Raw genomic sequence first — 25,955 nt, 5'->3', positions numbered from 1 at the left:
TGGAAAACTGTGGAGTAGAAAGAAAAAATTAGATAAGTGTTTTTACCAATTTGTTGCTCTGTTCTTTAGGAACATTGACACACTAACATAATTTATATATACAATATATTTTGCTTACCAAGCTGTTGCTTCAGATCTAAAATAGAAAAAACATTTTTAATTTAATTTTTTAAAAAAAGTGAAAAAGAAAATCTAGATAATAAAATCAAACTTACTTATTACTTCATTGCTATCTAAAAAAATTAGGACGCTATTATAATGTTTTGTAAGTGTTTTACCTATGTGAAAAACTACCAAAAGAAAATTATTCAGTTACCGGATAATGAGGTTGATGAAGCTAAATGAAAATGATATTTATTGCTTGTTTTTTTATTAAATAAAAAACAGAAAAGTAACAAACCCCAAAATGACAAAAATTATTAAAGTACATTATATAAACATAGAACAAATGTAGTGATAGTGGATTTAATCCAAAAATAGAAAGAACCTTTAGAAAAAAGCTTACTGCTTTTAAATCTACAAAAATTTCCAACTTACATTTTTTTATTTACATTTATCTATAATGAAATATGAATTAATGAGTTACCATTATTTAAAGTTGATCCAGAAGCAACTAAAATAAATTATCAAATAAAAAGTTTATTTATGTAATCTTGACGATAATGTTGAAATAAACAATATTTATTGCTTGAAAAGTTAAATAACAAATGTAATTCAAGTATATTAAAATAAATGTACTAAGTTACCTGTTGTGGCTGGTGCAACTGAAATTATAACTAAATAAAAAAATATTAAATAAAAAAGCTATCTTATCTATCTTCTCTATTTTATCCTGATGATTATGTTTAAATAAACATTATTTATTGATTCCTTTTAAAATAAAATAAAAGACATTACTATTTGCTGTAAAATAAAATAAAAGACATTACTATTTGCTGTAAAATAAAATAAAAGACATTACTATTTGCACCAACTGATGATGCTACCACACCTAAATGACAAAATTTATATAAAACATATTCAATGCTTTAAAAGAATATTCAAAAGAAGCTTTTAAATCTACAAAATCTAAGTCCTTACTGAGTTCTATCTGTCTGTCTAAAAATAAAAATTGAGATAAAATTATATACAATAAAATTGCTAATGCTACATTTGTACTCAAATAAAATCTAAATGATAAAACTTACTTAAGTCGCTGTCAGCTTGCCTGTTTAAAAAAAATTTGTATTCTCATTAATCCTAATCTATAATCTATAAATAAACTTACTAATATAAAACATAAATAAACTTGAACTAATATAAACTATAAATAAACTACTATATACTATATAAACTAATATAAACTATAAATAAACTAATATAACTATGTTACTAATATAAACTATAAATAAACTACTATACACTATATACTTACTAAAAATGCCTTCAGCTCCTTTTAACTGCTTTAAAAAATGAAAAAATACTTGCTTAAAATGATCTAAAAAGACTGAAGACAAAACTGAAACACTTTACTAAAAAAGAAACATTGTACTAAAAAAAACTATTTTACCAGTCATTTTAGTTTTAACTTTTTCTAAAAAAAAAAACAGAAAAATAAAAACAAAGAAAAACAAACAAATTTTAGTTTTTAAACAATGAACAACATTAATTCCACTTGAAACTAAAAATTTATCAGCTCTAATCGGCTGGAAGACCTTGCTTGAAAGACCGCGTGGAGTAAAGAAACGCTTTTGGAAAATCCTAGAAATTCTTTATTAAAAAAGAAAGTGAAACGACACTAACACTATTAAATTACAGTATTCATATTTAGAAGATTAGATAAATTACAGTATTCATGTTTAGATACTACTAAAAAAGCTATTTTACCAGACATTTTATTTCTAACTTCTTCTAAAAAATGAAAACAGGCTATAAAAATTAGAAAAATAAAAACAACCAACAACAAACAAACGATTATTAAAATTTTATTTTAAACAATGAACAACATCAATTCTTCTTGAGAATAAAAGTACATCAGCTCTAATTCGCTAGCTGACTTTACTTGAAAGACCTCATGGAAAATGTAACTGCACATAAAAAAAGTCTAGAAACTACATGAAAACTAAGAAATAGTGTATTTTACAGAATATAGAACCGTAAGTAACAATATGAACAATAGGTGAAACTATGCGTAACTATGAGCACTAATAATATTCATTAGCGTATTAATATTTAGATATATATATATACATATATATATATATATATATATATATATATATATATATATATATATATATATATATATATATATATATATATATATATATATAGGGGAAAGGCGCCTATGATGGCATAGCACCAATGATGGCATACCAGTCATATTTTCATAAATATTGGTTATGGCAAAAAAGTGATTAGACCAACATGTCTATACTGACTTTACATTAATTTTAGTAATAAATACGTTACACACAAGTTTTGCTTTTATAATCAACAAAAATCGATTTTGGGATGTGCTGTTGTATTTTTAATCCCTTTAAATAATTAAGATTGTGATTTTATTATCTACTGAGCAGAAATGAAATTTTCATGCATTTTATTTCTTATTTATTTATAAGTTTTGTGCATTTAGTAGAATACTTATTTTAATTTTATCTTTTGAACAAGACAGACATAGCTTGTTTAAATGAAAATGATGACTTCTTCCTATGATGGCATACTGACGAGTTAGGTGTGTTGCAATATTGACGAGTTGAGAAAACCTTTTTTCTTTCATAAAAACAACATATTTGTTAGTGAAGTAAAAAGGAATTTTTACTTCACTAAAAAATTTTTGGTTCAAAAAACACATAAAACGCAATATCTCTTGTGCGATTGCGCGAAATTCTTTATTGCTGCTGTGTAGCACGAAAGGGTTAATTAGGATGATAACGCATAATTTCTGGCATTTCTGAGGGAAGACTCTAAGGTCAAATGAAATTGTCAAGTTACCCTTAATGCTAACCAGCCCCATCCTCCCCTATGCCATCATAGGAGCAGTAGTTGCCTATGATGGCATACTTGTGCTTTTTTTTTAAATAAAAATAACTAATATAAAAATAAAACTGGTAAAAACTTTCGGGGTAATTATTATTCTACATGTAACAAAAAATGTATCCATATCAAAACTTTTGTTCATGGTCTACAGGATACTGAATAATGAAGCTTCAAAGTTAAGTATGCCATCATAGGCGCCTTTTCCATATATATATATATATATATATATATATATATATATATATATATATATATATATATAATATATATATATATATAAACACACACACACACAAAGACATTTATGTCTTCAAAGTTGGGATCCGCTGCTCAAACCAACGGCTTTTGGGTTGTATAAAGTTTTTAAGGGGGATTAAGGATGGAGAGATTTGCAAAAAGCGTTCAATAAAGTAATTATGTGGGAGGGGAGGGGGGTATTATCAATTTTAAAAGTATACATGCTATAAATCTCTACAACTCTATAAATTAAAAAATGTTTTTTAATAGATTTTTTAATAAAAGCAAAATTCAAATGAAATAGTAAGATGGAATGGAACGACAACAATGGAAACCATTGTTGTCATTTTTAAAGGAAAAAGATTTTTAAGTTGTAGAGAATTTTGAGGTGTATTTAAATATATAAAAATCAAAAAGTTTTTTAAGAAAGTTTTTTAAGAAACTTTGTTTAATTTGAAAAAAATTTCATTCTACTGTCATATTTAGGGAGAATGAAATATGCAAACTGATGGATAATTAAAAAAATACTCAAGTAAAAAATGCAACCAATGAGAACAATGAAAAAAATAATCAGTAATAACAATTGAAGACCTTGGAATCAAAACCTCAAATGTAACAAACGATTTTTTTTTCAGGAGAGCATTTAAACTATTGACGTTTTTCAAAAGTACCTTTTTTTTGACACTCAATTTGAAGGATATAATTTTTAAAGAAACATTTTACAACAGTCGTTACATGAACTTATATATAAGCAACCAAAAAATAACATAAATCCAATGTGCATAAAAGTGGACATTTGAGGTTTTCATTCCAAGGTATTCAATTAATAAAACATCCAATTATTAAAGAAAATATTTTTATTTATTTGATGATGTTAAGTCTTTAAGAGGTTCTGGAGGTTGAGTTGAGTTGTCACTTGTGCAGAACTTTTTGGTGCAATAAAACTCTGTGCCTTTTATATATTGCTTTTGAGTGCATGTTTGACAAAGCCAAATTTTAAATTATCACAATTATACCATTTATTATTTTGACTTGCTGAAGCTTCATTCAAAACAACACTTTTTACACTTGAGTTGGTTTGCTGCTGTTGTTGTTGTTGGAGTTGTTTTGGTTGATTTATTCTCTTGTTTTTGGTTAATTTATTCTCTTGTTTTTGGTTGATTTATTCTCTTGTTTTTGGTTGATTTATTCTCATCATCAAAGTCTAGATTATGTTGTTTTCTAGCGTGCTTTTCTGCCTTAGAGAATAATTGCGAATAATTGAAAAGAATAATTTGCAAATAGTTGGTGTATTTCATTAAACATATTTTGTTGTTTCCATTTTTAACTCATAACTTTTTACCAGAAATAGCAAATTTATTTTTAAAAAAAGACTCTTGACCGGCATAAAAAGTATACGTTTTAGGTTCAATGCCAGCAAATTTCAATTCTAAAATTTTTATGCCCATTTTTAAAAAAAAAAAATGTTATTATGCAACCAAAAATTTGATCATCATAGAAAAAAATTATTTATTCTGTATTAAAATTTTATACCATTTTAATCACCAAATAACTCTCTAAAGCATGATCAAAAAATATTGGCAAAATTTTTGTTCAATAAAATAAGTAGGACTAAAAGAATAAACATTGTCATAACTATTTCATCCTAACCGCTAAGGATCAAAAGAATAAACATTGTCATAACTATTTCATCCTAACCGCTAAGGATCAAAAGAATAAACATTGTCATAACTATTTCATCCTAACCGCTAAGGATCAAAAGAATAAACATTGTCATAACTATTTCATCCTAACCACTAAGGATCAAAAGAATAAACATTGTCATAAGTATTTCATCCTAACCGCTAAGGATCAAAAGAATAAACATTGTCATAACTATTTCATCCTAACCACTAAGGATCAAAAGAATAAACATTGTCATAAGTATTTCATCCTAACCGCTAAGGATCAAAAGAATAAACATTGTCATAACTATTTCATCCTAACCACTAAGGATCAAAAGAATAAACATTGTCATAAGTATTTCATCCTAACCGCTAAGGATCAAAAGAATAAACATTGTCATAACTATTTCATCCGCTTTTACTCTACAATTTTTTTTTAAAATTAAAAACTTCAGTTCATAAAAGGGTGAGGTATTTCAAAAGCATACATTATAGGGAAAGGGGACTTAAAAGTATGCTTGTCAACAGGAAGAAGGGAGTTAGGGTCAAATTTCCAAATTTTTGTTGTATGTACTTTATGGATGACCTCTAACTGCAGCTGAAACTGATTATCATAACTAAGCTTTCATTAGGTATGGAGTTTTTATTACTAATATTTATTTAACAATGAAAATAAAAACATCAAATTGAAATGAAAAAAGTGACAATAAAAGTGTTATTAAAAATAAATTTGTTTAAAGCAATGTTTAGTGGTAAAAAGAATTTAATGTTATTTGTTTCTAACTATAAAAACATTAACTTATTTCTTTTAATATGTCATTAAAATGTAATTTTTATAATCTTTTCTTTCACTTGACCAGAATTTTTCATTAAGTAACTTTTCCACAAATTTGATTTTTAATTGTTAGGCTGTCAATATATTTGCAAAGCGCTGTGTAAGAAATAACATTCTTTTTTCGAGAGTGGTGGGGTGATAGTGTTGGGGGTTCAAGTCCTCCTCAAGAAGATTTTTTTTTGTAAATTCTAATGTTTTATTTCTAGGAGGTCATTATTTGTATGCCCTTACAATTAATGTTCTCATACAAAATATGTTCTCTACTTTGTCGCTCACATTATTTGTACAAGTGTAGAAGTGTTTATATAATAAAAACCTTATTTGTGGGCAAAAAGTTTTCAAATACTTCTTTTTTTCTACTCTTTGTTATAGTAGTGTAGTCCTGTGGATGTAATAGGTGTCTAATTTTGAGGTGTGTCTAACAGGGTTGCGGGTTTAATTCCTTCTCAGGGAGCTTTTTTTTTAATATTATTGTTTTTTCATTGATTATGTTAAAAAATATGTTGGCAGTTTATATATAGTAATATTGTAAATATTTGCTATGCATGTGCAAAATGTGGACATTTTGCATTGGTGCAATATTGCTAATAACATTTAGCCAACATTGAGATAAATATTGTACCAATATTGCACCAATGTTGCTTGCTACTAAGGAACTTAATCACAAATCTTTCTCTTATTTCTTATAATCTGAACACTGTTTGATAATAATATTGCAACATAAGAATAATAATGCTATATAACAATAATTTTCATTGTTAAATGCAGTAACTTATTGTAAAGACTAAAAAATAGAAAACAAAATATAGCTAAAAATATAATCTTTTTTGTACTAAAAAGAGGAAAATAAACTTTTTGTTTTAAATTTAATAGTTTATTAGACTAATGATTAACAGGAATGTTTAGAAATAAATTTGTGCAGACCTGTCAATCTTTAGTTTACTGAACTGTTAAATTTAAATTTAAAAGTTTATTTTCCACTTTTTAGTACCAAAAAGATTAAATTTTTTAGCAAATGTTTTTGCTATATTTTTTATATATCATAATCACTAATTTGTATGTCTGATAAGATCCACAAAGGTGTATTGAGTCCTGTTTGGTCTAGTTAGAATTTTTGAAATACATATATAAACTCATCTGCAAGTCATCTGCAAAAGTCATATATAAAGTCATCTGCAAAGTTATATGCATATACTAAAGTTTTTTTCAGTGAACTTTCCTTTACAGTTAACTTTTCTTTTTGTATATATCATCATCCATCAATGAATCAAAATGATTTCAATACAACATTTTTAACTCCACTTCTTGAAAAGTTAAGCAAAGAACAAAAATTGATCTTTTTAATGGGTGATTTCAATGCAGATCTACTGAGCTATAGTGAATCTAATCCTATTTTTAACTACCTTGATACCTTATGTTCTTACTCGTTTAATCCTTCCATAATCCTACCTACTCGTATAACAGCTTAATCTCAAACACTCATTGATAACATTTTTATGAACTTCTACTCTTCTGATTATCTTTCAGGTAATCTAACTATTTCTATCTCGGATTACATGGCACAATTTGTCTGTGTTCCTGGCACATCCAACCAACCAAATAAAGTTGAAATTTCTAGACGATGTCTAAAAAAATTTGACTCTAACAAATTTATTCTAGAAGTTTCTAAAATCAACTGGGAGCTTATGATTAAAAAGATGACAATATTAATGAATCCATCAATAATTTTTTAAAATTGTTTAATAGAGTTTTAGACCAATGTGCCCCCTATAAAACTTTGATTAAAAATCAAATCCTGGAAAAAATCTAAACCCTGGATCTCTAAAGGCTTACTTAAATCTATTTCTGTAAAAAACAAACTCTATAAAAAATTTGAAAATTGTAAAAACATTAATACTAAAAATGAACTTTTCACAAAATTTAAATTTTATAGAAATAAAATTAGCAACTTATTAAAAAGTAGTAAAAAATCATACTACATAACATATTTTAATAACAACATGAAAAACATAAAAAATAGATAGAAAGGCATAAAAGATATTATAAATAATAAAGCATCATTACATAAAACACCTACTCAGCTAAATCTGAATGAAAATATCATCACAGACCATGCCACTGTTTCAAATATATTTAATAACTACTTTGTCTCTACTCGTGAAAAACTACTCAATAAAATCATGCCATCAAAACATACTTATAGTGAATTCCTTAATTTGCCTAATGCTAATTCTTTCTTTATTGACCCTGTGAGTGAAGATGAGGTATCTAGTCTTATTAATAACGCTCTTAAATGTGATAAAAGTTATGGACCTAACAGCATACCTACATATTTTCTTAAACTTACTTCTCACATAATCTTTAAACCTCTTAGCATTATGATAAATAATTCTTTTAAAAGTGGCAAATTCCCTGAAGTTTTTAAAGGGGCTAAAGTCAATCCAATTTATAAAAAAGGCTCCTTACTAGACTTTTCTAACTATCAACCCATTTCCCTTCTTTCCAACCTAAGCAAACTTTTTTAGAAGGCTATGCATAACAGGCTATACAAGTTTCTAGAAAAATTTAAATGCTTGTACCAACATCAATATAGATTTTGAAGCAAACATTCCACAACCCTCGCACTTATTGAAATTACTGAGAAGATTAGAAGAGCTCTAGATAATAAGCACTTTGCATGTGGGTTGTTTATAGATTTGCAAAAATCTTTTGATGCTGTGGATCACTCCATTCTTCTCACAAACTTGGAATACTATGGAACCAGAGGCATCCCACTAAAATGGTTTACTTCATTTCTCCAAAACAGAACACAGTTTGTTTCCATTAATGGCACTAAATCTGCTCAAATGGCGTCCTACAAGGTTCAGTTTTAGGACTGCTTCTTTTTTCTTCTTTTTATTAATGACTTAAATACTTCTTTTAAATTTGCAACTGCTAACCATTTTGCTGATGATACTAACATGCTATTGGTTGACAAATCACTTAAAAAAATCAACAAATATATTAATCACGATCTTGGAAATCTTGTTCAGTGGCTTTGTTCTAATAAACTTTCTCTAAGTTCTAACAAAACAGAGTTGATCATCTTTAAATCCAATCTGGCACCAATAATAAGCACTTAAATTTCAGAATAAGCAGACAAAAAATTTATCCTTTTGATTCTAATCTTTCTTTTCAAGGTCATCTGAATAAAACTCAGCAGATCTAATGGAATGCTAGCCAAAGTCCGCCATTATGTAAATCTAGAAACTCTACTAAATATATATCATGCTATTTTTGGGTCCCATGTAAGATATGCATGCTAAGTATGGGGACAATACTTGTCCCCATACTTGGCATGCATATCCCATAAGCAAACCATTTTAAGGTTGTCCCATCTCCAAAATAAAGCTTTGAAAATAATATATTTTCAGTACAATAACTTTAAATCGAATGTGCTATACCTAATTTCAAATATATTAAAATTAAGCGACCTTGTGATATTCCTTAACTGCCACTTTGTCTGGAATTATCATCACAAAAACCTTCCCCTATCATTCAACAATTTCTTTACAAGTACAAATAGTCACTATCCTCTTCGCTCCATCAGTAGCTTGAACTTAGTTATTCCAAAACACCACTCTGCTAAATATAGAAATAAATCCATTAAATATCAATCTATTACCTTATGGAACAAACTACCTCTTGATCTAAAATCTCTTAATTCAATCTCTGAATTCAAAATCAAGCTTTTTAATTATTTGTTAAAAAAATACAATTAAATATTTCTACAAATTAATATTGGAATTCTTTGTTATGTATATCAATTCGTGATGCTTCGGTTTTTTATTTGATATTTTTAACATTTTGAAATTTTTTTCTATCTGCCATTTTTAAACTTTTTTCATTCTAATATTATTGATATTAGTACCAATATTTTGGCATTCTTTATTTATCTATTTATTTATCTCTTTTCATTCAATCATTCTCTACTTCGTACTAAATGCTTGTTGTCGCTGTCATTATTCACTAAATTTTTGTTACTGCTGTTATTGTCCTTATTTATGATATTCTCTGTTATTGTCCTTATTTATAAATATATATGCTGTTATTATCCTTATTTATGATATTCTCTGTTATTTGTTATTGTCCTTATTTATAAATATATATGCTGTTATTGTCCTTATTTATAAATTCTCCTTTAACTATAATTGTTATCATTTTGTTAATATTATTATTATTGTTATTATTGTTGTTATTATTATCATTATTATTATAATTAGTATTATTGTTATCAGTTATTATTACTATTTTCATCATTGACTATAAGGTTATATTGTATATTCAGGTATTTACTTTATATTAGTACTTGTACTATTGTAAATTTCCTTGAAATGTTATAACTATATCGAAATATATTTGATTTGATTTGATTTTTGGTGAATAATTTTTAACTGCATGCTCTGTAATATCATAGCTTTGAGAAAGTAAATTTTTTTAATTCAGTTTAACTAAAATGGGTTCTTTTTTTTTATCTGAAACTATTGATTTGTTCTATGTCATTTATTTTCAATTTTCATCTATTATTTTGAATCATTTTATTCACTGCAATTACGAATAAGTTAAGCAAAAGGACTTATGTTCCAGGTTGACAAAGAAAGATTCAAAAAAATAAGAAAATGTCTTAAATATTTAAAACTAGATTTTAATACAGCTTTAATAAAAGCCAATGAAAACCAAAGTGGTGCATTCATTGGAAACTATATAGGCCTTAAGTCTAAATACTCTGAAAAAGTTGTTCAATTTGTTGCTTTGTTTTTTTATGAAAGAAGAAAATTATTGTATTGTTTATTGATTATTGTTGAAAAACAAAATATTTATTTTTTTATATTTATTATAATTTGACAGTAAAAGAGAGTTATCATGATTATTGAAAAAGAAAACTATAATTTCATATAACTATATAAAATTATGCTTTTGTATCTTTTACTGCTGGTTTACATTGCTGCAAAATATCACTGATGACATACTGAAATAGGGATAATAAAAATAGGGCAAGAAATTTCTTTGTATAAAAGTAATTTATTTCTGCAAAAAAATTGTTTTTTTTTTCTAAAAAAAGTTAAAAAAAAGTTAAAAAGTAAAAAATAAAAACAACAACAAATTAACAAAGTTTGACCATTTGTCACAATATAATTAAATAATATATTTCTGTTAATGAAATATGGTTTTCTATTGTAAACTTTTTTTTGTATATTTGAAATGTTTTAGAGCTCTTGATGCGTTTTAAAAAAGAAAAAATTTTAATGAAAGTTAAAACAGTTTTTTGAAGATTCTAAAATAATTTTTAAAAATTTAAATGTTTTCATTTTACAATTTCCATCATTTAGTTTGTTACTTAAATATTTCATTGTTTTGCTTATTATTTTCATTGTTATACTCTTTTTTTTGACAAATTATATTATGATAAATTTTCTAGTTACACATTATACGCTATTATTACTGTTAAAGATTTTTACAGTTATATAATTATGTGAATAAAGTTATTTTTAAGTAATAGTTATAAATATTTCAATATTTCCTAGAAAATAAAAAGTATTACAGCTATACTTGATATAAAAATGTTTGTCTAAATTGTCAAATAGTCATACGAGAATGTATGATGATTTATATAGTTTTTCAATGGTGGATGATTACTCAAGGGTGGATAGTAATATAATTTTCATTTAGTAACTTTGAAATTTACTTGCACAGAATGCATTTAGTTTAGGATTTTTTTTAGGCAAGTTATTTGATGCCAGTCTTTTTTGCCATTGTTGTCTTCCTTATATTTGATCAAAAAGCATATGTTTCATCACAGAACTTTCCAGCAACATTACTTTTGTTTATATTATATGGGTAAGTAAAGTTTTATAGATATATTAACAATATCACCTTTAATAGAAAGAAGTAATCATATTTCAAAAAATAATTTAGGTGGTCTATAACTCCAATGATGTATCCAATGTCATTTGTTTTTAATGTACCAAGCAATGCATACATTGTAATGATAATAGCAAACTTATTTGTTGGCGTAATTGGAACTGTTTCAACATTTATTTTTGATGTTGTTGAAGAAAAGGTAATAAAATTTAAAACAAATTTATATTGTGTTTAATTTTCAATATTTAATTGGAGTTATGGATTTTATATATGATGGAACAAATTTGTATTTGGGTTGAATTTTTAAATGTAAAATATAGAGTTTTTTTTACCTATTACATTTATTTCTGTCCAGAATCTTTAATAGTATTTTCTAAAGCAATGAAAGAAAACTATAAATTGTATGTATTTTCAAAGCATTGGTTATTAAAACAGTAAAAAAAATGCAACTTTGCGGAATAAGGTTATAGAAAATTGTGAACACAGAAGCTTAGGCTTTACAGCTTAAACAGGTTCTGTTTTAATTGCCATGGCAGCTAATAAACCTTTAGAATGCAGTAGTAGACTATTGGTAGTACACTTGGTTCACAATCAAGAGAATTGAGATCCAAATTTGCCCTATTCCTCTAAAAGTGCTTAACCTGTTTCTCCTTGCAGTGGCATTGTTTAACAAAGTTTATGTTTTGTTAGAGTTTGGGCTTTAGAGCTGCAAATAAATAAAAAAAATTAAGTAGTTGCTGTAATGGCTCTCTGTCTCCTTGAATGTAGTGGCCCCTCTGGAGCATTGAGTAGATGAATTTATTAAAAAAGAAAGAATTATAAAAAGACCTTTTAAATTTCTTGTGATTAAAGTTTGTCCAATCAGGTTGCTTCAAAATGCGCTAACCTTTTCTTCAGTAAGTAAAAACTCTTTATGAAAAAAGCTAATAATTGCTTCCATTCAGATCATTTGTTACCCATAAAGCCTTGCATTAAATAGTTACACCAGTTTCTTGTGAATTCTATATTTCTATCAACATTTTTGATGTGATTCCTGACTGTAGAGTTTTCTTAGGAACAGGTAATTTTTACTCCATTTTGCTTTTGCTCCAGCTCCAAATATTTAGCTTTATAAAGAATTTTTTTTTTTATTTTGATGTATAAAATCCTTCTTTTTTTATATCAACAATCAAAGAAAGTAGTACTTTTATCCTCTGATACTTCTTCTAGTTGTTGGTCAAGCCACCAATAATAAAAAAGTTTGCATAAAGTTTTAAGCATTTTTTTAAGTAAATGTGCTTTAAGCATTCCACAGGCATCTACAACCCACTCAAATAAAACTTGTGGGTTGAAAAATGTTACTATAATTTTTTAAAAAATCTCCTAATTTTCTTCTCCCATATGTATTAAGAACCTTAAAAGTTGAGAACAGAACAAGCAGAATAAAAAAAATGGCAAGCACTATAAAGAGAGTTATCCATTGTCAATAGCAATCCATTGCTAACTTTGCAATGGATTGGATTGCAGATAATTTGTAATAAAATGTAAAGCAACAGACTCAGTAAGAGTGGCCATTGATTCTTTACTTATTTTTTTGTTTTTGTTAAGTTTCCAATTAACAAATACCTTGCTGTATTATGTTATCTGAATTGTATCACTCTTGAGTTAATAGTTTGTTATCTTTTTTTGTTTCAAAAAACTTATTTTAAGAAAGAAAAAAACCGATATAAAATCAATTATCGGGTGGATATGGAAAAATCCGGTCAACTTTAAACTGAGGTTTCTCTAAACCAATAAATCCTTTTTATTTCAATTTTTTTAATTAAATGTGTTTACATCAATTAGGGCTTCAACTTAATTTTAAGGAGCTTGATGGGCTGTTTGGCAAGAGATCGAATTTTATAACAGGTTGATGACATTTTGCAGATTTTTTCTTTTTTCACCTTATTGGTGGCATTAATCTACTTAAACTATTTTTATCTTTAACTATTGCCCAAAAATCTTCAATCTTGCGTTCTTCAGAACAATTAGGAGGATTTGCATCTTTAGGAACAATTTTCACATTATTATCTTTGCACTGCTGTAGAACTTTTTAGAATAGTGAGAAGCAGCAAGATCTGGCCAAAAGAGACATCGGTATTTGTGTTTTTTCATAAATGGCAAAAGTCTTTTTTGGAGGCATTCTTTGATGTAGAGATTGGCAGTCAAGGTCTTCTTAGTGACAAAACAAGAGGAGTGCATACCACACCTACAAAATGCTTGCCACACAAGGAATCTGGATGCTAATTTTTCTTGTTGAACATATTTAAATTAATCCATTAACAACTTTCTTCTCATAGTAAAATTGTTGACCAAAGAAGTTGATTAAAATAATGGTGGACAAAATAATGTGCATAATTGAAGATTGCAAGGCGGACTTTTCGGTAGTTCCGAAAAGTCTGCCTTGCAATCTTCAATTATGCACATTATTTTGTCCACCATTATTTTAATCAACTTCTTTGCGCGCCAAAATCCTTTAATTTTACCATTTAAGCTTCTCTTAGGTGTACTTTTCTTATAAGATGTTTTAATTCCAGCATTTTTAAGTACTTTTTTGATAAAAGAATGCAAAGTCTTGAATTTTTTTGCTAGATCTTGCTATGACTGGTTCGGATTTCTTGCTATTGAACTGAGAATCGTCTTTACCTTTTTGGATTTAAGGAAGGTTTTCTTTCTTTCATTTCTAGGTTATCTTTCAAAGATTTGAGTAGTCTTGAATTTATTTAGAATATCTGTGACTGCAGATTTTGGGACATTGGTACGTTTAGCAATCAAGCGATAAAAAGTCGATGGATTTTTGCAAAAAAAACTTACAACTTTTTTATGTACCTCAATTTGTTTCCAAAACATTTTGCAAATCAATGATTTGTAAACAAAAGTTTATCAACACAATTAAAGGTAAAGACCGTTTAGTTAAAAAGTTTAGTTAAAAAAATAAAAGAAATAAAATGTATTTGCAGTTTTAAAAAAATATTTAAAGTTGACTGGATTTTTTCGTGTCCACCCGATAAATTAAAGCTCTAAATTGTTGTAAGTTTTTTTTTTTTTAAATGCTACATTGTTTCAAGTTTTTTGTTGTGTTGATTTGTTCCAACTTTGATTTGAAGTTTTTATATTTTAGTTTTTGTTGAGTTTAGGAAACTAACTTAAATTTTACTAGATTTCATTTTAAATTTTACTAGATTTCATTTTAAATTTTACTAGATTTCATTTTAAATTTTACTAGATTTCATTTCAAATTTTACTAGATTTCATTTTAAATTTTACTAGATTTCATTTTAAATCGTTGATAAGTATTATTATAACTATTTTGATTCTTTTAAAATACTTTAGGCAGGAAGTGTTATTAATGAATATTTAAAAAAAATCTTTTTGATATTTCCAAACTATTGTCTGGGAAGAGGTATTATGGATCTTGGTATTAACCAAAATAAAGCTGAGATCGAAAAATCTTTTGGTAACTTATTTTGTTGTAATTTTTGTAATAAAAGTTTTTTTTTTGTAATTTTTTGTAATTTTTGTAATTTTTGTAAATTTTGTAATTTTTGTAAATTTTGTAATTTTTGTAATTTTTTGTAATTTTTGTAATAAAAGTTTTATAGATTAAACTGTGATCAAATGATCATAATAAATTCATATTAAATTACTTTGACAGCACATTAGTTGTAGTAGTAATATCATGTTTATAGTCATACCTATATAATTTTTTATTTTTACAGGTTTAAATTCTTTCAGAGATCCATTTTCTTGGGACATAACTGGAAGAAATTTAATTGCAATGGCTATAACTGGTGTCATTTTTTTTGTGTTCACATTGCTTTGTCAATATAATTTCTTTCTAAAACCATGGTAAGTAATATCATTGTAATTTATAATGGAGTTTTGTATAACAATAATTTTTGTTGTCGTCGTTAATGTTATCTGTTATGTTCTTTTCTGATATCTGCTAATTTCTTTTCACAGATATCAAATGCTTTTTTTAAATAGACTTAATGCTAATTTTTTACAGAAAAAATATTTTTATAATTATTGCAACTTGTAACATATATAACTGCAGCTTTAAATAGCGAACTTGTTGTCATTTCTGCTTGTTTAAACTTTTGCTTATGGCTTGAATTATTTGTAACCCTTGTAGCAATAGGATAAGGTCTAATTTTTTGGGTAATTCAGTTTTAGGTATTTTTTTAAACTCTACCTGGGTTCTATTAATATTTATATCTGCATTCATGTTATAGAAAAACTATATAATACCATCAAATTCACCATCAAATACTAAAAATGCCATCAAATTCACCATCAAACTAATTAAGGTTTTGAAAAGAAATAAAATTATTTTTAAAATCAAAATTAAAATAAATTATAAAATTATCGGGTTTGTATTTATTATATTTCATGTTTTATTATTAAGCTTAAGTTCCCAATAATATAAATACACTGAAGTTATTAACTTATTTAAATAATAACTATAAAAACTGTCAGGTCAAGATTTGTATAAAAAACAATAAACATAAACATTTTTTAATTTTTGGTTCAAAAAATAAATAAATAAATAACTGTCAAAATAATTTAATTTACATTACATTATTTACAATAATTTTATGTATTCTTGATTAAAACAATCTGATTTGTTAGTCACTTGTCAATAACGGTGCAAAGTCAGTCAAAGAAAAGAACTATGGGTTTAAGAGCCAGATTTGGGTTTCAAATCCTTTCTTGCAATACCAGTTGTTGCTGATTGTTCATATGCCTGCCATACAAGTGCAAGAATTTGTACTTCAGTGATTGGTCTACTTGGGTAATTTAACATCCAGTTCATCACATGCTTGACTGTAGTATGTTTTGAATGGTGAAAAAAGCAACATCAAGAGGTTGCATCACAAGGCTGGCATGTGGTGGCAATGTTAGCATTGAATTCTTTCTGCAGTATCAATGGCTAAAAAACTGTATGAGTTAAGGTTATTCACAATCAACAAAACAGGATCAACAATGGTTAGTTTTGCGTTATATACCAAGTGTTTTAGATAAATTACAAAAATTTACGGTGTGATCCAACCAGATTTATGGCCAACAGAATCAAGAGGACAATTGTCCAGAAAAATAAACAGCATCTTTTTTCATGGCAATATAAAAGTTGGAGGTAAATAAATTTCAACTGCGTTCATGCTGCAAACTATGGTTACTGTTTTCCATCTTTCAGTGGAGACAACCTTGCCCACTGAAATGAAAAAACTTTACCTTCTAAATGCGATGACAGAAGTCATTGTGTAGCTAAACTTTTTCAAATGTTTTCTTTTGATTGTACTGCGTGAATACAATCCACAACTTCTTTTATTGAAACATTAGAATAACGGTATCAATTAAATGATACTGTTATACTTTATCATTAAATAAGGAAAAATTGTCTTCACTCAAACTAATATCTCATACCATCTAAAGTTTGACTTAATGGGGATTTGCTTTAGTTGAACATTCATTAAGTTGAATCATTTTCATTGGTCCCTTGGAGGTGTGAGTTAATGGGAATTAACTGTGTGAATATCTATATCTATATCTATATATCTATATATATATATATATATATATATATATATATATATATATATATAGAGAGAGAGAGAGAGAGAGATAGATAGATAGATAGATATCATTTATAGGAAATTTCCTATTCTAGTCACTTGCGCAGCAACTACAATAAGAAATAATAAGCTGTGGTAACTATATTAGTTTATTTTTTAACCGTTTGTAGTTGAAGCATTGACACTTTGATTTGGTATAAATCTCCAGGTATTTAAAACCTGATTGTTGAAAATGTTACATTCGATAAGCTAGTTAATAATAATTTTGGTACAAACCCATTTTTAATCCTAAAATGAGCAAAATGTTTATTGAATCAATATGCCAGCTGATTAGTTCTCTTTTGATTTCAAGTTTGAAATTTTTAATTATATCTTCATGTTATCTTCTGTCACTTAATAAAGTTAACTTGAGCACAACTTGTCTTGTACAGTAGTCTCTTGGTTAATTGTGCAAATTGAAACAGGCACTGCGGTGCGCAATTAACTAGGAGTGCACAAATAAGAAAAAGATAAGAAAAAATTTAGCAAACTAAATTATTAACTATATAAACAAATCTTTAATAAGAAATATATTATGCATGATGAAAAAGTCATGAATCGTAGGCTGATATGCATTCTGCAGCTTTTCTCATTTAATTTTCATAATTACTGACCGTATGTTTGATGATAGTTAATTGTAGCTATTCATTAATATATGTTGTCGTCTTTTAAAATTGCTTTAGCTTTTTGACATTTTAATTGCTTGCCAATATCGATCAGAGATAAATATATATATTCAATACCTAAGGAGTCTGTACCATCGTCTATCTCATCATTATTAGCTTCTTCATCAGAATTGTTATCCATAGCAACTGCATTATCATTATTTTCTTGGAGAGACAAACAATCTTCAACATCTTCTTTGATTGCTTTAATATACCTTGGAGAATCTTCACAGTCAATTGATTCAAAATTGCTGATATCTTCCGAACTGATTGTATTCCCTGTTCCTTCAATTTTGTTGAGCAGCAAGAGCATATTAAAAGATGCGAAGTCAGCCTCCTCAGAGCATAGTTCAGTGTTAACGGGACTGGAAATCTGAAATAATTCTGCTTTGTCGAAGCAATTTTTGAGAGATGAAGGTTGAATTGATTTCCAAGCCAAATTGACATACTTAGCAGCGTCAAGAAGATGTGCGGGCTTCCGGAATTCAACTCCTGCTGCACCTCTTTTGCACAAAAGACTACTTTCATCCAGACATTCCTTTGTATTTACATCGAGGCTGTAATATGACAATATGTCTGAGAGATATAGATTTTTATATCGCTTCTTGAGAGCTGCAATAATCCCCATATCACATGGTTGCTTCCAACTTGTGCAATTTGGAGGGAAGAAAACAACTTTTACAAGATTTCGCTCAATGCCTCAAAATGTTCAGGTGCATTGTCAAATAATAAAAGAACAGGCAAGCCAGTTTTGCATTTAACTTCAGGATAAAAGACTTCATTGAACCATTTCCAACATATAGAGACACCCATCCATTTTTCTGACAAAAATACGGTATAGGCCATGTTCTACCAACTATACAAGCAGTTCGTGCAGCTTTTCCAATCATAGAACAAGGTATTTTGTGAGATCCTGTTGCGTTGGAGCAAACAACTAAAATCACTCTTTCTTTAGATTTTTTTTTACCTTCAATAGGCATTAACAGAGAATATCTAGGCAGCAAACGAAAAAAAAGTCCAGTTTTGTCCATATTATATACATTTTCGGGGCTGTACATTTTAATAACTGAGTAAAGGTCGTCAAGTTGCTGAAAAAGAACAGGATCATCTTTGTCAACTTCAGCTCCTTCTCCAAAGAGATGCATCGATTTTAGGCCTCGATGACGACGAAAGTTTGCGAGCCATTGCCAAGAAGCTTTTAATTCTTCTTATTTTATATTTAATTTTTGCGCTATTTCTTTTGCTTTCATAACTTCTAACGATGGAGGTACTTCAATCTTCGAACGACGCAATGCATTAATCCAAATATATAGCTCATTTTCAATTGCTTTTAATTTTCCAGACGATAATCGATACGCTTTTTTTCTAGCTTCTTCTATCATTAGTAAACTTCTTTTTTCTATTTGATCTCGATTATTCCAGAGAGATCAAATTGAATTTTCAGTTACACTATATTCTCTTGCAATCGCTCGTTTGCTTGGCGCATCACTTCTTTTAAGTTTAGTTATAATTTGACTCGTAGATCTCCTGATAATCTTTTTCCTTTGCCTTTAGCCATAAGAAGTAAGGATAAAAAAGTTGTAAAAAGAGAATTGTGAATAGACGGCTAAATTTAAAATGAAGTTTTTTTATTAAAGTTTTTTCAATGAGACTTGACTGATAAATCGTTAAAACTTATTATTATCTGTTTAAAACAAGATTTATCATTTACTTCGATTCGAATTCGAATTATTTATCTATTTACATTCTGATAAAGTCATTATCTCAAAATATTTATGATAAAAACTAGTTTTTAACTTAACACAAGAAAATAATAGTTACGTTTTCTGATCTAATTACACTTTCAACAAAAAACTGAGTAAAAAATTGAAACACAAATATTTTGGGCCTAAACGCGCAATTAACTGGGATGCGCAACGTGTTCAATAGGGTGTTCCGAAAAAACCAAAGTTTAAAAATTTCAATCTCCCTGGTTGTTTCTAGTGATGAGTAGCATAAAAGCCGTCAATTCCAAATTTCAGCCCAAAATGTTAACCCTAGCCCTTGTACCAAGTCCCCCAAAAATGTTATTTTTTGGTTTTTTCAAAGATTTTAAATTATTTTTAATCTATAGTTTTTTGTAAGCAAACAAATAAATTCAGTTTTATCTTTTATTTTATATATATGCTCAGGAAAAAAAGTTCATAGCCATGATAACAAGTTTAATATAGGGATTAAAGTATCATAAATATTACTAATTTTTCATGTTTATTAGTATTTCTCATATATAGTTTTATTGGTATTTCTTATATTGAGTAACTATCAAAACTAATATCATTAAAAAAACAACACATTTTTTAACTTATTATACATTTGAATATAAAGGAATACACAAAGCTATTACAAATTGATTTAAATAGGAAAAAGTAATTACATCAGTAAAAGTTTGTTTAATGATTATTAAAAGTTGCCTTTCTAAAATCGGTAAAACACTTTCTGTAGTTTTCAACTACATGTAACACACTTTGCTTGCCTTTTTCATCTTTTGTGAGGGACAATGAAAAGTCTTGCATTAATTTTACACCTCTCTCAACAACTCTAATATATTTTTTTTAATTTATTGTTTCAAGGTAGTCTTTGTTCTCCTTCCATGTTTGCACAGGAATTTTCAGCCACTCAGTGTTCACACCAAGGGTTTCAAACAGAAGCCAAGAGTTTTGTTCAATCAATTATGGAATTTTTGTATTTTTTGTCACTACAGGAAAGGTTAGTGTAGCTTTTTTTAGTTCACCACATTGTTAGAATTAGAGTTTCTTAACAATATTCTTTTTTTCATTGTCATACAACATTTTTGAAAACAATGAAAAAACTGCAATCTTCTCGGTTAAATACCAAAAAATTGTTAAATTTTCTTGAGGTGCTCTCTGATATTTCCTTGTTTATGACTTTGAAGTCTTGCAATTCATCGAAAAGTTTTAAGTCATTAAAAGGAGCATCAACTTCAAGGGGGTATGTTAACCAGTGCTTGACATACACAAGAGCAGCAAAAAGACTCTCTCAGCTTTGCAGTAGTTATATCATTATAGCCCATAGAATTTCTAAAGAAGTACATTTTAGCAACGTATATTACTGAAACATCCATTTTGCATGATGAAAAACTCTAGGTTTGCGCCAATGTGCACCTCTATCTGGAATTTCTATAAGTAAAGTTAACATAAGTTCTATGCATTCCTTGTAATCATCTCTTTGATCGAAATTCTTATTCTTGAGCTGCTATTTTAAAATAGAAATTTCAGAATTTTGCTGTAGCTTCATTTTTCTGACTTCAACACCAAAGCATTTAAAGTCATCCTTTTCCAAGATGGTCCCATTTTTCCTGGAACTCTTTAAAGTATTTATTACTTGGGCTGTGATTACATCCAAAAAGCACTTGCCAGGCTGCGCTCTGCAGTCTATCCTGTATTTGATGTCTGCATGCAAAATAAAACAACTATTTTTCTACAAGAACTTCAATTTTTACGTATGCACCATTCTTTAACCCTGAGTTTAAAGCGGCTGTGTCAAAAGACAATCCAACTATATTATCTGCTAAATCCCATTGCTGTACAAAAGAAAATGTAGCTGTGGTTTGACTAGACCCAGTGCTATCCACTATTTCTGGAACACCTGACAATTTACCTTGTTTGTAGCCTGGAGTTCCTGAAATTAATATTGCCAGTCTATCTGACCATTTCCTATGAGGGTCCTCCATCACTTTCCCATCTCAGTGCAAAACACAAAATTAAGGAGCCACAAACAATGATTTTATTTCATCTTCCATTATGGCCCTATTTTCTTAACGATATTGATGACACAAAGTTTTTGAAAGAGCCACAGTGTCTAAATCAACTTCACTACTTTTTAGTATTCCAGCTGTGATTCCTGTTGCTTGATTAAAAGATAGATTCAAGTGGTCACACATTTAACAAACTTTTTTAGCTTTTAAAGGATTAGTAAGTGATCTTACAAGCAGTTCTTTTATAGGCTTTTTTAAGGGAAGAAATTCTTCATCTATTTAATCTAGATCATCATCTTCTCTGGAATTTTCTAAAACCAATTATTTGCTCTATAATTTTTTTTTAGCGCACTTTTCACTTGATTGTTTCCTTTTCTATAACTTTGTAATTTTTTCTTATAATCTTTGTCAACAGAGCCTAAAACAACTTTTTTAGCATTCTTTAAAACATATAAAAACTTAAAGTCTTCTTTTTGTTTAGCATTCCTTAATTTGTCACACTTAACAATATCAGCTGCTTCTTGATGTGCAATATAAATAAAAGTGATTTTTCATCATTTCTACCTTTATGCTTAGTTAAGGTTCTGTATGATTCATACAAATTTGTAAGTTTCTGTTTTACTTTGTCTCTCCTCTGTGTTTTTACTCCTGTTTTCTCCTATATAGCACACAGTTCATGTGCTATATAGCACACAGTTCATGTGCTATATAGCACACAGTTCATGTGCTATATGGGAGGAAACAGGAGTAAAAACACAGAGTTATTTTTTTATTACTATTACTTTTTTTTTATTACTGTTACTTTATTAGTAATTCAGTTCTATAGTAGTATAGAAGTTATCTTAGATTTATAGTATATATCTTACTACATATAACTGTTATAGTATAGTAGTTACTACATATAACTGTTACTAACAAAGTACTTATCATGTTTCATATTTTTTTCAAAAAGAAAAAGTATCGCAATACCTCATGCTTAGTTGGTATTCGGTTTGAAGATAGTTCTTTCAGACGGTTCCTGAACAACCAAATTTGGCATTTTGAGCATAAACTTGATTGACTCATATTGACAAAAGCTGACTTTATAACTTTTACAAAACGATCTGCAATATCTCATAGTATCATAAACATAACCTCAATCTTTAACTATAGCAAAACAAAAAGATGACTATATTTTAAAAATGACAACTAAATTTAGTTTTAAGAACTCTGTTAGATTTTACAATTTATATACAACTTTTCGTAATTAACAAAACTCCCTTGGGATAATTATATACATGTACACAATTATTTCAAGGGAGTTTTGTTTGTATTTTTGATAATTATGTACATTTACATAATTATCCCAAGGGAGTTGTGTATGTATTTGTTAGTGTATATGTCATAAGCTATTTTTGCAAAAATAGTTTATGACATATACACTAACAATTTGTAAACACTATTAAACATAATAGCTTATTCAAATAAGCAATTGACACATATGAGCATAAAAACAAATGACAGCTAATTACTAAAAATTTTATATGCTTTTGATATATTTTAATGTATTTAAAAATATCTATAAAAATGAAAAAATCAATAATATTTATGATGTTTTAATTCCCATATTAAACTTGTTATAATGGCCTTTGATTTTTTTTCTAAACAAATGCGTAAAATACAAGTTTAAACTGAGTTTACTTGTTTGTTTACTTAAAAAAAGTTATGAAATAATAATTTTTTAAAAAAACGAAAATTAAATATTTTTGGGGGACTTGGGACAAGGGTTAGGGTTAACATTTTGAGCTGAAATTTGAAATTTAGGGTTTTTATGCTACCCATCACCAGAAAACAGCCGGGGAGATCAACATTTTTGAACTTTAATTTTTTTGGAATACCCTAATGTTCAAGTTCATTATCCTTTTCAAAATGAGAACACAAAGGTGCGATAACATATTCTAGATTTGGATATACATAAATCGTATAGATTTTTCAAGATTTTTACTTCTATGCTAATAAATGTGGGCTTTAAAATGTCTAACATTTTGTTTGCTATAAAGGCATTTAATACTTAACTTTTTTCTCGTAGATCATTTGAAAGTTTAAACTAAGGACTTTTTTAAATGTTGTTGAATGTTTTTACTATAAAGAAAGCTGTTTATATATTTCTTATTAAGTTTTCAAATAATAAAATTTTAAACCTGTGATGGAATCACAGAAACATTTTGGCTTTAAATAAAGCCTCAATGTTTCTGTGATTTCATCTGAAGTAACTTCTGAAGTAGCACCTGTAAATAAGTAATACCTTTAAATGTAAAGTTTTTATTACAAACTGGGTTTTATGAAATTTAAAATGTAGTTCATTAATGTTAAATTTATTTCTTACTTAACAGGACCTACAACGTTAAAAATCATTCATTACAAATAGATGTGGATGATGATGTCATGAAAGAAGAAGAACGCATCACTAGAGAAAATTTAGGAAAACAGTTTACTCTTAGAACTTTACATTTATCTAAAGTGAGAAAAAAAAATTAACTTTAGTTTTGTTAAGTGCCTAAAAAAACTAATAAAATTTATAAGTATTTAAAGATATTTTCAAATGTTTATAGATATTTATAGGTTCAAATAATCAAGTTTTGGAATAATGATTTTCTTTTTCTTTTAAATCTATTTACTAATTATCTTTATATTATTATTAATATATTACAATTTCATCATTTTTTTAAATAAAATTAGAGAGTAGAAAGTAAACTTTAACTTAAAAAGAAATACTACAAAGATGAATATTTATTTAGATATACAAAGGGAGAAAAAACCTGAAAACTCTTGCTGTCAATCAAATATCTTTTGGTGTCGAACGTGGAGAGGTAAAACTAAAACAAGATAACAAAAAAAAAAATGTTTAATTTAGAGCATTTTTTATAAAATATTCATTTTTTTTAACTTTATATTTTATAGTGTTTTGGTTTACTTGGTTTAAATGGGGCTGGGAAGTCAAGCACGTTTAAAATGCTTACTGGAGACAGTTCCATAACAGATGGTGATGCATTTGTTAATAATTATAGGCAAGCTTGACCTTTTAAATAAATATATAAATATTACTTGTTCAAACATTTGAAACTATTTTTATTTTTTTTTTGGAATAATATTGATACATGTTATGTAAACATTTTAACATTCATAATTTAATTTTTATTGATGCCAACAGTTGTTGTCTGCAACATCTTTAATTAAATGGTGTTGTAATCTCCTTTATGCAAAGTTTACTTTTTATTTAATCCTCCTTTTTTATATTAACTTAGCATTTTTATTGATCTTTTTTTTTATTGTATATTGGTTGTATTAATTTGTTGTTTAATTTTGTAAGTTGATACAAACCAATGTACATGGGATCTCAAAGCATAATCTAGATAGATGATCTCAAAACATGAGCTCTCAAATTATGAGCATAAAGTAGCTAGAGCTTTTATTAAACATGTGAAAAGGAATTTTGTTTTTCAAAAAAAAAGATTCTTTATGTTTTTGATAAGTTGAAACTTGGAAGTTTGAAGAATGATTACAATTCTTCTCTTGTTCGTTCAAGTATTTAATTTAAAGTAACTAAAAGCTGATATCAAAAAACAATGAATATTTAACATATTATTTCCAATTGGTGATTAAAAAAATGGTTTAAAAATATACTTTTTAATAATATATATTAAGTGTTGCTTATAAACAAATGTATTTTTATTTATTAAACTTTAGTATTCGAGATGATTTAAAAAAAGTTTATCATACCATTGGTTATTGTCCTCAATCTGATGCTTTTGATGAGTTACTCACAGCTAAAGAATTGTTTTTGTATTTTTCTCAACTTCGTGGATTTAACAAATCACAAAGCAAAAAAGTACTTTTTTTCATTGTCTTCTCTCTTTTTTTTTTTTTTTTTTTTTTAGTTAAACCATTGAACTGTTGAATAAAAAAATTTTTGAAACTATTTTTGAAATATGGTTTTGTACAGTGTATAGGAATATTACACTGGATTACAATTAATAACTTTAACACCTAATATCTATTTTTGACATTACAAAAAACATATTTTTGTTGAAATCAAAAATATATAAAATTTTAACCTTCAATTGTGTAACTATCAGTAGTGCAGATATGCAATATTATACAATGCTAGTTGCGTTTATTTGATTGAGCTTATTTAAGAAACATTGAAAAAATGTATATATTGAAACCCATAAATAACAATAATCATTTTGATTTCCAAACTGATCTAGT

At 27.2% G+C, this 25,955-nt stretch overlaps 1 protein-coding gene across 5 annotated transcripts in view; it reads left to right on the top strand.

Annotated features, from left to right (window-relative positions):
- The window catches only part of LOC100206550 (retinal-specific phospholipid-transporting ATPase ABCA4), a 160,905-nt gene that overhangs the window by 124,730 nt on the left and 10,220 nt on the right, over positions 1-25,955 (top strand). For 3 of the 5 annotated variants that reach the window (XM_065792798.1, XM_065792799.1, XM_065792800.1), the window contains 8 exons: positions 11,516-11,631; positions 11,710-11,854; positions 15,007-15,130; positions 15,393-15,522; positions 24,080-24,206; positions 24,485-24,556; positions 24,648-24,754; positions 25,434-25,575. In XM_065792798.1, the coding sequence (XP_065648870.1) occupies positions 11,516-11,631; positions 11,710-11,854; positions 15,007-15,130; positions 15,393-15,522; positions 24,080-24,206; positions 24,485-24,556; positions 24,648-24,754; positions 25,434-25,575 (963 nt within the window). Of the gene's footprint in view, positions 1-11,515; positions 11,632-11,709; positions 11,855-15,006; positions 15,131-15,392; positions 15,523-20,562; positions 20,700-24,079; positions 24,207-24,484; positions 24,557-24,647; positions 24,755-25,433; positions 25,576-25,955 lie in introns of those variants that run through there. The other 2 variants (XR_010637485.1, XM_065792801.1) reach the window with 2 other exon arrangements.

The sequence above is a fragment of the Hydra vulgaris genome, chromosome 03 (assembly GCF_038396675.1).
Source record: "Hydra vulgaris chromosome 03, alternate assembly HydraT2T_AEP".
Classification (NCBI taxonomy): domain Eukaryota; kingdom Metazoa; phylum Cnidaria; class Hydrozoa; order Anthoathecata; family Hydridae; genus Hydra; species Hydra vulgaris.
The sequence above is the reverse complement of the archived record's forward strand: the minus strand, read 5'-3'. Positions and strand labels throughout refer to the sequence as shown.